The 16,097-nt window shown below is 42.2% G+C and overlaps 1 protein-coding gene across 2 annotated transcripts in view; it reads left to right on the forward strand.

The window, feature by feature from the left end:
* Positions 1 to 461: 461 nt before the first annotated feature.
* The window catches only part of LOC130404450 (NLR family CARD domain-containing protein 3-like), a 29,443-nt gene continuing 13,807 nt past the window's right edge, over positions 462 to 16,097 (forward strand). The window contains exons 1-2 of one of the 2 annotated variants that reach the window (XM_056609172.1): positions 462 to 1,610; positions 10,028 to 10,159. In XM_056609172.1, coding sequence (XP_056465147.1) covers positions 1,543 to 1,610; positions 10,028 to 10,159 — 200 coding nt within the window. In that variant the 5' untranslated portion in view covers positions 462 to 1,542. Of the gene's footprint in view, positions 1,611 to 10,027; positions 10,160 to 12,008; positions 13,942 to 16,097 lie in introns of those variants that run through there. The other variant, XM_056609173.1, reaches the window with a different exon arrangement.

Below are 16,097 nucleotides of genomic sequence, written 5' to 3' on the forward strand. Positions count from 1 at the left end.
ACAGTGTGATCTCTTCTCCTTTTACATGAAGCAGGTCTAGCAGACAAGGAGGTCTGTTATCAGCCTTTCTAGGCTGTCGCTATCTGTAAGATCACAATATACCAGGTATTAAAGAGGTCAATATGAGACATAAGTGAATATGCCGATGATATTCTTGGGCTGCCCTCAGAACCAACCAATACACTCTCACCACTGTTTAAATTAATGAATCAACTGTCCTTATTTTCAGGATGCAAAGTAGACTGGTTAAAATCTTAAGCACTTCCATTGTCATCCTGCTACCCAAAATCTCTTTCAAACAGGACGATTCTACCCGGCCTATAAATGCCTTCCAATATCTTGGCTTAACGTACCATCCTCACCGTTCAGATCTAGTGAAAGTAAACCAAAACCCCCTTAAGGACAGGTTTCAAACACAAACAGTAGCAGGTTGATGAGCCAGAAGTCATGTTGGGATGTAAACTACAGTCAGGGAGTGGAGGGCTGGGTCTTCAGCCCAGCCTCTACATGGAACACTTCCTTAGGCCAGCTGGCCGCCTGAGAACCGTCCTCTTCTAGACCGCTCCAGGGAGGGGAGAGTAGAACCTATTTACATATGAACACACAGCTAGAAGGACGTTTCCAGCTCATGAATCCATTATATCCAGTGTTTAGCTTTAGATATGAATACTTTATGCCCTAAACTACTTTTATTGTATCTCTGCAATGTGATAATTTGAAAAACAATAAAACATTTTTATCTAAAAATATCTAGAAGAATCCAGCAGGAGACGGCAGACTCCCCTGGACCCAGCTGTGTCTCCATGCAACCCGGTATCACGCTATTGCGTGCTCCTGCGCACAAACGTTAATCTATTGAAGCGTGTTCCCGAGCACGATAGTCCGATTTTTTGCGTGTTACACAAAACGAAATGTAAACCAATGCATTCTGAATGGGAGTGTTCTAAGACAAATAACGTGCTCCACAAAACGGTACGAGAGAGAGAGAAAGAGAGAGCGGGAGGGACAGAGAGAGAGAGAGAGAGAGCGAGAGAGAGGCTTCAGAAAGGGTGTGCGCAGATAGTACAGTGCACCCTAGTTATGTTTATGCCAAAACCTATATATATAATTAGGCTGTGGAAATTGCAATAAGTTAAGAACACAACTTCGCACGTTGAGCACACAGCCGTGTGACTCGTTTATTTTGTAAAAAAGAAAACCGGAAAACAAAGCGTGCTGAAGGTAAACAAATCCAGCATGGTCTGTGACGTCATGAGACGCACGTAATCCTTAAAGGGACCGCGATCCCTGAACCACCAAGAACGTAAATGACATGCAGTAAACAACAACACAATTGAAAGAACAACACATAACGAAATACTGTAGGCTTCACATCCAATAATCTGAAAAGATCTTCAACTATCTGTGACTGTTGTCCATCTCAGAGCTGAACAGTCATACATCATGACACCATCATTACTCTGAGTAAAAGCTGTGTGTTTGTTGTGTTGAAGCCCAGAGCAGCAGGAGAGAGCAGACTCCCCTGGACCCAGCTGTGTCTCCATGAAGAGTGCCCAGTCCATGACACAACCTGCTGGGTTTAAAGATGGAAATATTTCGATCAAGAAACGGTAAAGACCTGTCATATAATCAAACACAGCAGCCAAACATCCAAGAGTCCTGAATCACAGATGGTGGTTGTTATTTTCTTGAAGAGAAGGGCCTCATTTAAGTATATACAACTTTTTAACATTTTGGATTCAGTAGCCTACCACTTTTTTTACGAAATAAAACTTTGGTATAGCCATCCAGTGGCTCACAAACAGTGTGATCTCTTCTCCTTTTACATGAAGCAGGTCTAGTAGACAAGGAGGTCTGTTATCAGCCTTTCTAGGCTGTCGCTATCTGTAAGATCACAATATACCAGGTATTAAAGAGGTCAATATGAGACATAAGTGAATATGCCGATGATATTCTTGGGCTGCCCTCAGAACCAACCAATACACTCTCACCACTGTTTAAATTAATGAATCAACTGTCCTTATTTTCAGGATGCAAAGTAGACTGGTTAAAATCTTAAGCACTTCCATTGTCATCCTGCTACCCAAAATCTCTTTCAAACAGGACGATTCTACCCGGCCTATAAATGCCTTCCAATATCTTGGCTTAACGTACCATCCTCACCGTTCAGATCTAGTGAAAGTAAACCAAAACCCCCTTAAGGACAGGTTTCAAACACAAACAGTAGCAGGTTGATGAGCCAGAAGTCATGTTGGGATGTAAACTACAGTCAGGGAGTGGAGGGCTGGGTCTTCAGCCCAGCCTCTACATGGAACACTTCCTTAGGCCAGCTGGCCGCCTGAGAACCGTCCTCTTCTAGACCGCTCCATGGAGGGGAGAGTAGAACCTATTTACATATGAACACACAGCTAGAAGGACGTTTCCAGCTCATGAATCCATTATATCCAGTGTTTAGCTTTAGATATGAATACTTTATGCCCTAAACTACTTTTATTGTATCTCTGCAATGTGATAATTTGAAAAACAATAAAACATTTTTATCTAAAAATATCTAGAAGAATCCAGCAGGAGACGGCAGACTCCCCTGGACCCAGCTGTGTCTCCATGCAACCCGGTATCACGCTATTGCGTGCTCCTGCGCACAAACGTTAATCTATTGAAGCGTGTTCCCGAGCACGATAGTCCGACTTTTTGCGTGTTACACAAAACGAAATGTAAACCAATGCATTCTGAATGGGAGTGTTCTAAGACAAATAACGTGCTCCACAAAACGGTACGAGAGAGAGAGAAAGAGAGAGTGGGAGGGACAGAGAGAGAGAGAGAGAGAGAGAGAGCGAGAGAGAGGCTTCAGAAAGGGTGTGCGCAGATAGTACAGTGCACCCTAGTTATGTTTATGCCAAAACCTATATATATAATTAGGCTGTGGAAATTGCAATAAGTTAAGAACACAACTTTGCACGTTGAGCACACAGCCGTGTGACTCGTTTATTTTGTAAAAAAGAAAACCGGAAAACAAAGCGTGCTGAAGGTAAACAAATCCAGCATGGTCTGTGACGTCATGAGACGCACGTAATCCTTAAAGGGACCGCGATCCCTGAACCACCAAGAACGTAAATGACATGCAGTAAACAACAACACAATTGAAAGAACAACACATAACGAAATACTGTAGGTGAATTATGTTACAGTCACTACAAGGCTATAATTATATTATTTAGCGTATAATGAGACAATCTATAGCCAAATTGTCGAAGATGCCCGAGAATCTTCGGGGATATCAGCATGGGAAATCGGCGAATCAGACCCATGAAGGGGGGGGGGGGGGGGGACACGTTAGTTGAAGGGGGGGGGGGGGGGGGGGACAAGTTTGTTGAGGGGGCGGGGTTCTTGGTTTTTATTGAACGCTCGACAACGAGAGTTGGTTTTTATTGAACGAGTCTTCAACACGGAACAGCTGCACGAAACGATGGTCACGTCACTCTCGGTGACGGTGTCGACAATAATGAACACACGAACAATGTTAATAGAACAACACACAACCACATAACATCCCGAACCCATTAACCCCACTTAATCCTAATAACAAAACAAGTTAACAAAAGCCCCATTTGTCAACTGAGAACCCCAATTCCCAGAATCCCCCGCGGCTCCGGAACACGGCGTAGCTTACATTAATCTTTATTATCTGAATGGGAAATGCAATATTTTAGGACAGATACACCATTAAACGCGTTTCTAATGACATTTCTAGCGAGAAATGTACATTTTCCTTACATAATCTTCAGTCAGTGAATGTGTATGATCTTTATTAATCTTTATTATCTGAATGGTAAATGCAATATTTTAGGACAGATACACCATTAAACGCGTTTCTAATGACTTTTCTAGCGAGAAATGTACATTTTCCTTACATAATCTTCAGTCAGTGAATGTGTATGATCTTTATTAATCTTTATTATCTGAATGGGAAATGCAATATTTTAGGACCGATTCACCGTTAAACGTGTTTCTAATAACATTTCTAGCGAGAAATATACTTTTTACTTGCATAATCTTCAGTCAGTGATTGTGTCTGATCTTTAGTTTTATAGTTATTAGGATTTGATCGGCTCGCTCACATGTTTCAACGACGTCAGGTTGCTTTCGCTAAACTAGCAGCTCACGTGCTTCCTGCGTTTGTGTTATTAAACTGTTACTTTATGTAACTTTTAATGATATCATCTTGTTAGAAACACGTATATCTGAGAGCCAACCCAGTCGCCAAAAGCATACGTTGACAGTGTACTTTTCGTGAACACTGGATTACGTCGCATTTCAACATAAAATAGCGTGTTATACACACACACACACGCACGCACACGCACAGACACACACACACACACACACACAAGCACACACAAGCACACACACGCACGCACAGACACACAGACACAGACACACACACACACACACACACACACACACACACACACACACGCACACACGCACACGGTGCATTTCGCTGCTAAAACAACAACAAAAAAATATTCCCTCAAATATTATTACTTTCAAAACGTTGGCCAAAACGGCCAATAATATCATTTTTTATTTGGGATGCTTCTGGGACATTTTGGGTGGATTTTGAACGGTATGTGGGGGGCACGTTTTTTGCAGGACCTGGCAACCCTGCGCTGTTTTCCGAGATCTGGATCCACCCCGGCGTGGTGCCGTCTCCTTTTGACCTTTTGACCCCAGACTTCTGGGCGAATAGCTGAATCAATTCATTAGTCAATCAGAAGCATGTAAATATCTTCCCGGTGGCGTAAGAGGACGAACAAGGTGTCCTTCAACATCTACGCTTCCAGGAGATTGCAACGGTGCCACACATGAGCATATTCGAACATGTTTAATGGTAGTAATTAACTGTCGAAATTGGAGGCCTTAATCAATACTGAGCAGCTATTGATTTGCTTCCCGATAAAGATTTGTCACAAATGACATGTTATTTAGCATCTACACGTTGAGCTGAGTCCAATGACACCAAGAACGACACTCTAGCTAATGGTAACATGTATTTTACATGGTACACCTAGGTCTAGGACATGATCTCGGTGTAGCAAGAGGCCGAGCTTGATCTCATTGGACTCAGCTTAACGTGTAGATGCTAATTAACATGTAATTTGTCAAAAATCTCCATCGGGAAGCAAATCTATAGCTGGTCATTATTGATAAAGGCCTCCAAAATCGACAGCTAATTACTACCCCGAAACATATTCAAATATGATCATGTGTGGCACTGTTGCAATCGTCTCGAAACGTAGATGTCAAAGGACACCTTGTTTGCTCTGTTGCACCACCGGGAAGATATTTTCATACTTCTAATGGATTGATTCATATTTTAAGGTTCTCGGAGTGAGACTTTAAGTGGCTGCAGCAGAAGTGTTGAGACGAAAGATGATATCAAGAGATTTATAGAATATTCCCATTCACATTATGATTCTTCGTCGTAACATCCGACCAGGCCCGGTTCCAGAACAGAATGCCTTGGGGTGCATCTGAGATTACAGGGGGTGCACCAGTACTATACTAAAACCAGCTACCCAGCTTCAGTTCAGACTTCGCTTCTTTACACACAGGCTTTTCCTACCATAGACAAGCACTTCTGCGTAGTTCTGACATGTTGGGACAACAAACAATTACTGTGCTTAAAAGATGGTATCATATCATGTCTTTTGAGAACATTTCAGCTGCAACATTAGCTTATTGATATCTTAGATAGCTTTGAATATGAGATAGGTTTTTGAGGTGTAAAAAAGAACAGAATTCTACACAAAAAAAAAAACATGTGACTGCAATTCAAAAATAACGATTATTTTTTTATAAACTGTGGCAGGATATTTGACATAACAAATAATTGTACATTGCCACTTATAAATAAAACAGATTTTAGCTGAACAAGGAAAGAACACTTTCAGACTTTGAACTTTGAACAAAAAGTAACCAGTATAATACTCTTAAAGTTAACACGATTGTAAATAAATGCAATGAAAAGAATTATGGGTTCTTATGAACATAATACATTTAATACATGTATTGGATATCCAACGGATATCCAACGGATATATAACTGTTGCTGCCGAAGAAGTTCAACGTCACTACCGTGCGCACCATAGATATACTATATCATGGGTGCGTGCATTTTGCACACGATGCCAGCCGGCGGTCAATCACAGCAGCGCTGATATAGAGCGACAACATTGCGACCTCGAGTGTGATATTGCTTTACACAACAGTTATACTAGTAAAATGTACTGTTAATAATAATAATTGACTGTAGATTTTGATTTTGTTTGTTTATTTAATCATATAAACGAATGAAATTGCTTCCGGCAACAAAAATAGATCCCCACTGAGCGGACTGTTGCCAAGCAACATATAAACAAAACACCATACATAAATGCGGAGTGATTTTGTCAGTTTGGTGAACAGTCAGAGTGATGTTGGATGCTGATATCTCAACGGTATTTAATGGAAATTGTCACAGGTTTCATTACAATTTGTTTTGTGAGCAAGTATTTAATTAGTTTTTTATCATATTTATAAAAAAAAAAAACTTTTTTATTTTTTTATTTTTTTTCAATTGAGGGTGCAAACATTTTTTTTGGGGGTGCAATGCATGCTTATGCACCCCCGTAGAACCGGGCCTGCATCCGACCAAACATCCTTTACATTCACAGAGCGAAGATTATGAAAGTCCAGGCTCAGCAAGTGCTCCATCTCGTTGCACCTGCACCCAGCGGCTCGCTTGCAAGATTTTGGCCTGAAGTTCTTCCCAGACCTACACCCTAGCCATCCAACATGCATATCTGAGAATCAGGCCTCTCTTTAATAATGACAAAAAGTTATGAGAGAAACACACATTAACTTTTTGTTATCTCATAAGCGGCGTGGTGCCGGCTCCTTTTGACCTTTTGACCCCCGACTTCAAAAACGTGGCCACAGGCCAGCTGTGTCTACACACCTTTAGCCACAAATGTACACCTCCATCCCACAAAAAATGGGGACTAGAAACTAACCTCTGTCTTAGGTACATTTACTGTACTGTTGGAGGTCACGCCCCTTTGCCGACCTTTTCGAGATAGCTAGGGATGCTAAAATGTTTACACACATTTCCCGGGGCCCCGTGTACGACATATCCGAGATTTGGAGTTCTAGTCCTTAGAGAAAAAAAGTTTTCCCAAATGGAGTGTCATTTGGACAAAGCCCCTCAGAAGTGTAGCCTGCAAGAACTAATGGTTCAGAATGTGGTGGAAAAACAGTTTTTGAGATAGGAAGGTCCTACCGCCCTGAAATTTTAATACCTTATTCTAGGGCCTAACTGGGACCTCCGCACCGAAACTTGGCCCGGTCGGACCCCGAGGGCGTGTGTGCGTGTGTGTGTGTGTGTGTGTGTGTGTGTGTGTGTGTGTGTGTGTGTGTGTGTGTGTGTGTGTGTGTGTGTGTGTCTGTGTCTGTGTGTCTGTGCGTGCGTGTGTGTGCTTGTGTGTGCTTGTGTGTGTGTGTCTGTGCGTGTGCGTGCGTGTGTGTGTGTGTATAACACGCTATTTTATGTTGAAATGCGACGTAATCCAGTGTTCACGAAAAGTACACTGTCAACGTATGCTTTTGGCGACTGGGTTGGCTCTCAGATATACGTGTTTCTAACAAGATGATATCATTAAAAGTTACATAAAGTAACAGTTTAATAACACAAATGCAGGAAGCACGTGAGCTGCTAGTTTAGCGAAAGCAACCTGACGTCGTTGAAACATGCGAGCGAGCCGATCAAATCCTAATAACTATAAAACTAAAGATCAGACACAATCACTGACTGAAGATTATGCAAGTAAAAAGTATATTTCTCGCTAGAAATGTTATTAGAAACACGTTTAACGGTGAATCGGTCCTAAAATATTGCATTTCCCATTCAGATAATAAAGATTAATAAAGATCATACACATTCACTGACTGAAGATTATGTAAGGAAAATGTACATTTCTCGCTAGAAAAGTCATTAGAAACTCGTTTAATGGTGTATCTGTCCTAAAATATTGCATTTCCCATTCAGATAATAAAGATTAATAAAGATCATACACATTCACTGACTGAAGATTATGTAAGGAAAATGTACATTTCTCGCCCCCCCTCAACAAACGTGTCCCCCCCCCCCCCCCCTTCAACTAACGTGTCCCCCCCCCCCCCCCCCCCTTCATGGGTCTGATTCGCCGATTTCCCATGCTGATATCCCCGAAGATTCTCGGGCATCTTCGACAATTTGGCTATAGATTGTCTCATTACACGCTAAATAATATAATTATAGCCTTGTAGTGACCGTAACATAATTCACCTACAGTATTTCGTTATGTGTTGTTCTTTCAATTGTGTTGTTGTTTACTGCATGTCATTTACGTTCTTGGTGGTTCAGGGATCGCGGTCCCTTTAAGGATTACGTGCGTCTCATGACGTCACAGACCATGCTGGATTTGTTTACCTTCAGCACGCTTTGTTTTCCGGTTTTCTTTTTTACAAAATAAACGAGTCACACGGCTGTGTGCTCAACGTGCGAAGTTGTGTTCTTAACTTATTGCAATTTCCACAGCCTAATTATATATATAGGTTTTGGCATAAACATAACTAGGGTGCACTGTACTATCTGCGCACACCCTTTCTGAAGCCTCTCTCTCGCTCTCTCTCTCTCTCTCTGTCCCTCCCGCTCTCTCTTTCTCTCTCTCTCGTACCGTTTTGTGGAGCACGTTAATTGTCTTAGAACACTCCCATTCAGAATGCATTGGTTTACATTTCGTTTTGTGTAACACGCAAAAAGTCGGACTATCGTGCTCGGGAACACGCTTCAATAGATTAACGTTCGTGCGCAGGAGCACGCAATCGCGTGATACCGGGTTGCTCCATGAAGAGTGACCAGTCTATGACACAACCTTTAAAGTTTCAGTCTATTCTTCAGAGTTAATGATCTGTCCGAAAATTAAATACATCAGCCAAACATCCTAGAGTCCTGAATCACAGATGTTGTTGTTGTTTTTTACCTAGAAGACAACGGCTTTGTACATTCAGAGCTTTAAAAAACTTGACATTCAGCCAAACATTCATAAACCCAGTGGCTCACAAACGGTATGATCTCTTCTCCTTTTCATGAAGAAGGTCTTAAACAAGGAGATCAATTATCAGCCTTTCTTAAGATCGCAGGCTGTGGCTATCTGTAAGGATGACAATGTACCAGGTATTAAAGTGGGCAATACGAGACATAAGGGAATGTTTTTGTAGATTATTTTATTGCCCTACTCTCTAAATTAATTCATCAAATAGGATGCAAAGTAAACTGGTCCAAATCTGAATCCTTCCATCGTCACCCCTTTAGCCGAAAATTCCTTTCCAAACCAAGCCAAAGAATGGCTTCAGATATCTTGTGTTCCCTCCTCACCTGTCAGATCTAGTGAAAGTAGAACTGCCTAAAGAAAGAGTTTAAACCAGACCAACAGACCTGGAACTGTGCTCACCAGGACAACCCTTGTGGGGGAAAGCTAAAATTATTAATGACCGTTATGCATCATCTATCAGGCGTATGGTCCAATAGTCTCAGCCACCAGACAGAAACCTCTGTGATTTAGTACTGCAAGTACCCTCAGTAGACCCTCCTCTTAGAGAACTGGGATGTTAACACCCTCTAGTCTAGGGGAAGAGGGGGTGACATGACGCTAAGTCAAATAGTACAGACTATTTATATTTAGACATCCTGATTGTTGAGGTTCCACCAGAAGGTTGGTACATGAGGTCATATTTTCTGTGAGAGAACAAAGTAATAATGTTCTGGAAGGCTGTTTCTACCCTACACATCTTTTAATATAAATACTCTATGCTCTATAGCTCTTATTGAATCATTATAATGTAATAACTTACTCTGGCCACCAGCTTTTCTTTTTTTCCTTCGTTCCACTCAATGTCCTCTGATTATTTATGTCTGTTGAAAAATAACTAAATATTTCATTCCCAGCATCAAAACGTTTAGAAGATTCCTGCAGCAGACATCAGACTCCCCTGGACCCAGGCGCGTCTCCAAGAAGAGTGACCTCTCTATGATACAAACTGTTAGGTGTGGAGACGGAAATCAGTCTACTGAGAAAAGGTAAAGATGTGTCAGATTATAAAATACATCAGCCAAACATCCAAGACGCCTGAATCACAGATGTTGATCATTACAGTTGTTGTTTATCTAAAAGAGAAGGGCCTCATTTATTTACAGCTTTACAACACATTTCAACACACTTTACAACACACCCAGTGTATCACAAACTGTATGATCTCTTCTCCTTTTCATGAAGAAGGTCTTAAACAAGGAGATCCATAATCATCCTTTCTTGTTAAGATCGGTGGCTGTAGCTATCTGTAAGGATCACAATATAGCTGGTATTGAAGTGGGCAATATAAAACGAAATGAGAGAATGTTATTTTCAGATGATCTCCTTCAGCTAGTCTCAGAACCCTCCTGTACACTCTTATCTCATCTTAAATTCTCCTCATTTTCAGGATGTAAAGTAAACTGGTCCAAATCTGAAGCCTTCCATCGTCATCCTCTTACCCAAAAGCACTTTTCAAACCAAGCCAAAGAATGGCTTCAGATATCGTGTCTGAATGTTCCCTCCTCACCTGGAATAGTTTAAAACAGACAGACAGACCTGGAACCGTGGTCACCAGGACATCCCTTGTGGGGGACAGCTAACATTATCAATGACCGTTATGCATCATCCATCAGGCGTATGGTCTAATAGTCTCAGCCACCAGACAGGAACATCCTTGGTTTAGTATTGAAAGTACCCGAAGTAGACTCTCCCCTTAGTGAACCTGGATGATGTGACCGTCTAGTCTAGGGGATAGAGGAGGCAACATAAAGCTAACTAAAATAGTACAGACACAGGGTTACACAATAAACGCCTGAAATAGGTCAGGTGTTTACCATCAAGGGGAGCCTGGGCCAAAATAAGAAAATGAGACTTACCTAAAAAAATAATCTAACAGCTCAAAAGAAATACACTAGGTAAGCCTAGCTCCCTAGCTCAACTAAAACAGGAGTAAAAGGGGCACCAACAGAAAGGCCCCTAGCAGCTTCCTATAGACCGGGCCAAAGCTTAAACAGCCTTTAACCCAGAAGGCCAAACAAGGCAACGGGTAGAAACACCTTTTGAAGCAGAATAAGTGACCAACGACCAAAGGGGCAGCGAACCACAGACAGTTAAGCACAGCTAGCAGCAGGGACACAAGAGCGCCTGAGAGCATCAGGCACCAGCTTTATAGAGGGTTAGAGAGGCCCCAGGTGGAGCCGCCGAGGCCCTTCAGCAGGCGGTCTGCTCTCTCAGTGGGCCAGCTGAGGCCACAGTGTTCCACTATTTAAACCAAAACATATGGACCTGGACACAAAGCATCCCAATACTAGACATCATTTACTATTCAACTATTGAGGTTCTTTGAATGTACCATTTAAACCGCGTGGGAAGATGAGGGTGACCTCAGGGTGACCTTTCAGGACACTGAGTCGCTGAGAATTCTTAGTTGACTTCAAGTTGACTCTGAACAGGACTGATCGAGTTTAAAACTGTAAATCATGTCTACTGGACTGGTCCAAGCTGGATAGAGCAGGTTGTTGGACACCCTGATTGTTGAGGTCCCACCAGAACGTTGGTACATTAGCTCATATCTTCTGGGAGAGCCCTCAAGTGCAAAGGTTCTGGGAGGCTGTTTCTACCCCCACCAGAACCCTCCTGGGTAAGGAGAGTCCCTCCTCCACCAGACTGTCGGAGGACCCCTCAACACTTTAACATCTAGAAGCCAAGTAGCAGGTTGATGAACCACTGGTCATGTTGGGCTGTAAACTAAAGTCAGGGAGTGGAGGGCTGGGTCTTCAGCCCAGCCTCTACATGGAACACTTCCTTAGGCCAGCTGGCCGCCTGAGGACCTTCCTCTTCTAGATAGGTGGTCGAGTCTCAGCGATGGCAGATCTGGCTCTGTTAGAGGACCTCAACGCACGTCTAAGACGAGAGAGAGTTTTTCGAGACCGCGCCGATTTTTTTATGGAGAGCGATGAATGGCTCTTGAGTCGTTTTCGTCTCCCAAGGCATCTCCTGATGGAGCTATGCAATGCTTTGAAGCCACAGTTAAGGCGAGAAACTAGGCGATCAAACATAATACCTGTGCCAGTGCAGGTGTGCTCTACCTTGGGGTTTTTGGCCACCGGGACCTTTCAGCGGGAGATCGGGGACAGGTCTGGTATTTCCCAGCCAAGTATTAGCCGAACCATGCCAGCAGTTTTGGCAGCTATAATGTCCCTCTCCGAACGTTATATTAAATTCCCATATAATAACGATCAGCAAACTGGAATCAAACGGGATTTTTATGCTATTGCTAGGTTTCCAAATGTGATTGGTGCGGTTGATTGGACCCATGTCTGTGCGTATAAAGCCACCATCTATTAATGATTACGCACATCAACCGCAAAAGCTACCATTCAGTTAATGTTCCGATTATTTGCGATGCCAGAATGTCAATCCTGAACATGGTAGCCCGATGGCCTGGGGGCACGCACGATTCTTTTATTTTCCAAAATAGCAACGTTGGGCATCGTCTACATCAGGGCGCACTACATGGTCAGAGTCATCTCCTCGGTGAGTTACGCTGCAGTCACACTTTTTTTTCTCTTGAAAAACGTTTAAGACATCGCACTAAAAGTTTGATGTGATTCATCTAGGTGACAAAGGCTATGCCCTGAACGAGTACCTAATAACTCCCATATAACAACTATCATAATATATATTATAACTCCCATATAATAACGACCTCTTCCGTAGCCCGACGAACATTGGAAACACTATTCACTGCAACAGTTATTTCCTTCCATATAGCATTCTTTTGCTTGCCTTTAATGACAGCTTTTAGGCTACCAAACAAAACCAGACGGTTTGCATCCACCAGTAACGCGAGCGTCTCCATTTCGGTCTCGGAAAAATTCCTCTCTTTTTTTTTACCGTTGTACGTTTCTCCCCGTCGTAAAAGTTAGGGGCGAGACTTCTGAGGACGTGCTTTTATATGGGCGTGTTACGTTAATTACGATCGATCTCAGCCGCCGTATTTATCAACACCAAGATCCTTCGTACGCTGGGATTGGTGTGATACGAAAGTTTCGTGAATCTCACGTGGGTCCTATCGTAAGATGAATCATGCGTTCAGATTTGCGCTCATTTCTACGTTTGTTTGATGAATGAGGGCCATTGAGTTTGACTCCAAAAATGACATGTCTCTTGAATTAGTTGGACCTTTTTCTTGTCAAAAGTGAACAATACAAACAGAGGCATGAAATCGAAATAAGGGTAAAGAAAATGTGTTAATACTAAGGCTTCCAGCTCTTTTTCCCGCGCATGATATCACTACTTTTGAAGTCATGACTCTACTGAAGCCTTATCCAGCGTATGTCTAGGTGGACACGCCCACTTGTGATGTCAGAAGAGGCTGATTTTCCAAATAGCTAGTAAAGGCTAATCACACTCACACCTGGTGGTATAATATGTGACCTTTAATAATAATTATATAGAATAGAAAAAACAAGAACTCAAAATATTCAAATTAGACATTGACTAAATATGCATCTTTCATTAAATCTCAGTTGATAAAGTTTTGTCTCTCCAGGCGTCACATCCAATAGTCAGAGCAGATCTACAACTATATGTGACTGTTGTTCATCTCAGAACTAAACCATTACACCATCATTAGTCTGAGTAAAGCTTTGTGTGTGTTGTGTTGAAGCCCAGAGCAGCAGCAGAGAGCAGACTCCCCTGGACCCAGCTGTGTCTCAATGAAGAGTGACCACTCTATGGGTCAACCTCCTAAACCAAAACTTGGAGGCAGCTCAGGAGAGGAGAGGTAGGAGTTTCAAACAAACGTTGAAACCGAATAGTTGGTTGTTTATAACTCTACTTCAGACACAGGGCTTGAGTAAAACATTTTGGGGCCTGGGGCTATTTACCAGGAGGAGGCCCCTAAATCGCTGCGACGCACATGACACGCACGAACCCTTGGCACGTAGACTGACACATCAGCGCTTTGAAGTAGACAGAACCATTCTATGAATATGATCGCACATTAGACAGTTTAAAGCCAAGGACAAAATGTATGCGCCATGACATACACTGTAAACTTAAAAAAAAAAAAAAAGTAAATATACACATATTTCAATTGAATCCAAAGGAAAAACGAAATAGCCAGGGAATGGCCATTATTACTTATTAACCCAGACGCACAAAAAGGCAGTCAGATATGTCTGCAGTGCAAGTGCAACATCTCCGTGGTGGAAAACATCTGAACTAGCCTTACATACAAACAAGCTTTTTTAAAACTATTTTACATTTAAGGGAGCCATACATTTCATCTCTGCACACATGTCATTGTGAACTAGTACCTGTCTCTGGATCATCATAAATTGTGTCAGCAGAGCTTCGACTGCTAGAAAGGGCACTGGCACTGGTTGGCTAGACGTGAAAGATGTAGCTGCAGCAGCGGGGTTACTAGCCGGCGGATTCGTGGCAGCACTGCATATATTTGTTAATTTTGGAGTCTTCTTTATTAATTCTGACACTTTCACAACACTGACAATGTTTAAGAGCTTGTCATTTTCTTTTTTGGCCCCACTCTCGTGTTTTCTTTGACCAGAAATTTTCTCAATTATTTTCTGTGCTCTCTCTTAACCCGTCTTCCAACCCTGAGGCCCTGGTGGCGAGGCCTGGGACTGCAGCCCTTAAAGGCCATTATCTAAATCTGGCCCTGATCAGGTTGTATCATCGATGTTGGGTGACGTCACTTCTGTTGGTATTGACGCGAAATCCCAAACAAATAGAGCCAGCTCGCCCCTCCTTTCCATGTTTCGTGCATCCAGTAAAAACTATCATGAACGCAGCGCAAAACCCCCACCACTTGTCGGTGACTGGTTGGAATAGTATTTATTTTGGTTTTGAGTGGTTGGTAGTACCATTTGTTTTTGTGTGCGATCTCGGAGCATAGGCTGCCTCCAGAGACGCATTTTTTTGACGGCCTGCTTATGTGGCGGGCAGCCAGCAGATCGTGAGGAAAGATCAGATGAATGTGTTCTTTTATGTTTCGGCCTAGAATGGCCGATACAACCTTTAAGACATAACAAGTCAGGAGAAAACAAAATAGTTGTGGACCTTCAAACTGTGGACCTTCTAACTATCTGACTGTTGTTCCTCTCAGAACTCAGCAGGGATGCATCATGACACCAACATTAGTTTGAGTAAAAGCTGTGTGTGTCGTGTTGAAGCCCAGAGCACCATGAGAGAGCAGACTCCCCTGGACCCAGATTGGTCTCCATGAAGAGGGACCACTGTATGATAATAATAATAATAATAATAATAATAATAATAATAATAATAATAATAATAATAATAATAATAATAATAATAATAATAATAATAATAAATTCAATTTATATAGCACTTTTCTTTTACTCAAAGCGCTTTGATGATGATGCTACCTGTCAGGTTAAAAGACCGAAATCAGTCTATTCAACCAAGGTAAGGATCTGTCTGAATATCAAATACCCAGATCACTCAACGGGAGAAGGGTCAATTTCAAGGAAAGACTTAAATTGTTTGAATCTTGTAATCTGAAAGGTAAGAATCTTTTAGATTACCAAAAAACACAGTCCAGCATCCATAGATCCATCATGTGCAGCTACATGGCTCACAGTCTGATCTCCTCTCCTTCAACATGAGGCAGGTATTGTAGGACCTGCTTTATAAGGATATGCAATATCAAGCGGTCATTTGGACAACATGGATAAAAAAGGGATAAGAAAGCTGAGGGACTTACGTGAAGGACAAATGTTTTAGTCTTTCAACATACTTAGCCAACAGGTTGACCTGCCCAGCAACCCACTCTCGAAATCCCTCCAACTGAGACCTGTTTTAATGCAGACGTTCTGCTCACTCAGTAGGACAGCTGAGGCCACAGTGTTCCTTCTAGACCGCTCCAAGGAGGGGTGATCAGAACCTATTTACATATGA

This window comes from Gadus chalcogrammus, chromosome 15 (assembly GCF_026213295.1).
Source record: "Gadus chalcogrammus isolate NIFS_2021 chromosome 15, NIFS_Gcha_1.0, whole genome shotgun sequence".
Lineage (NCBI taxonomy): Eukaryota > Metazoa > Chordata > Actinopteri > Gadiformes > Gadidae > Gadus > Gadus chalcogrammus.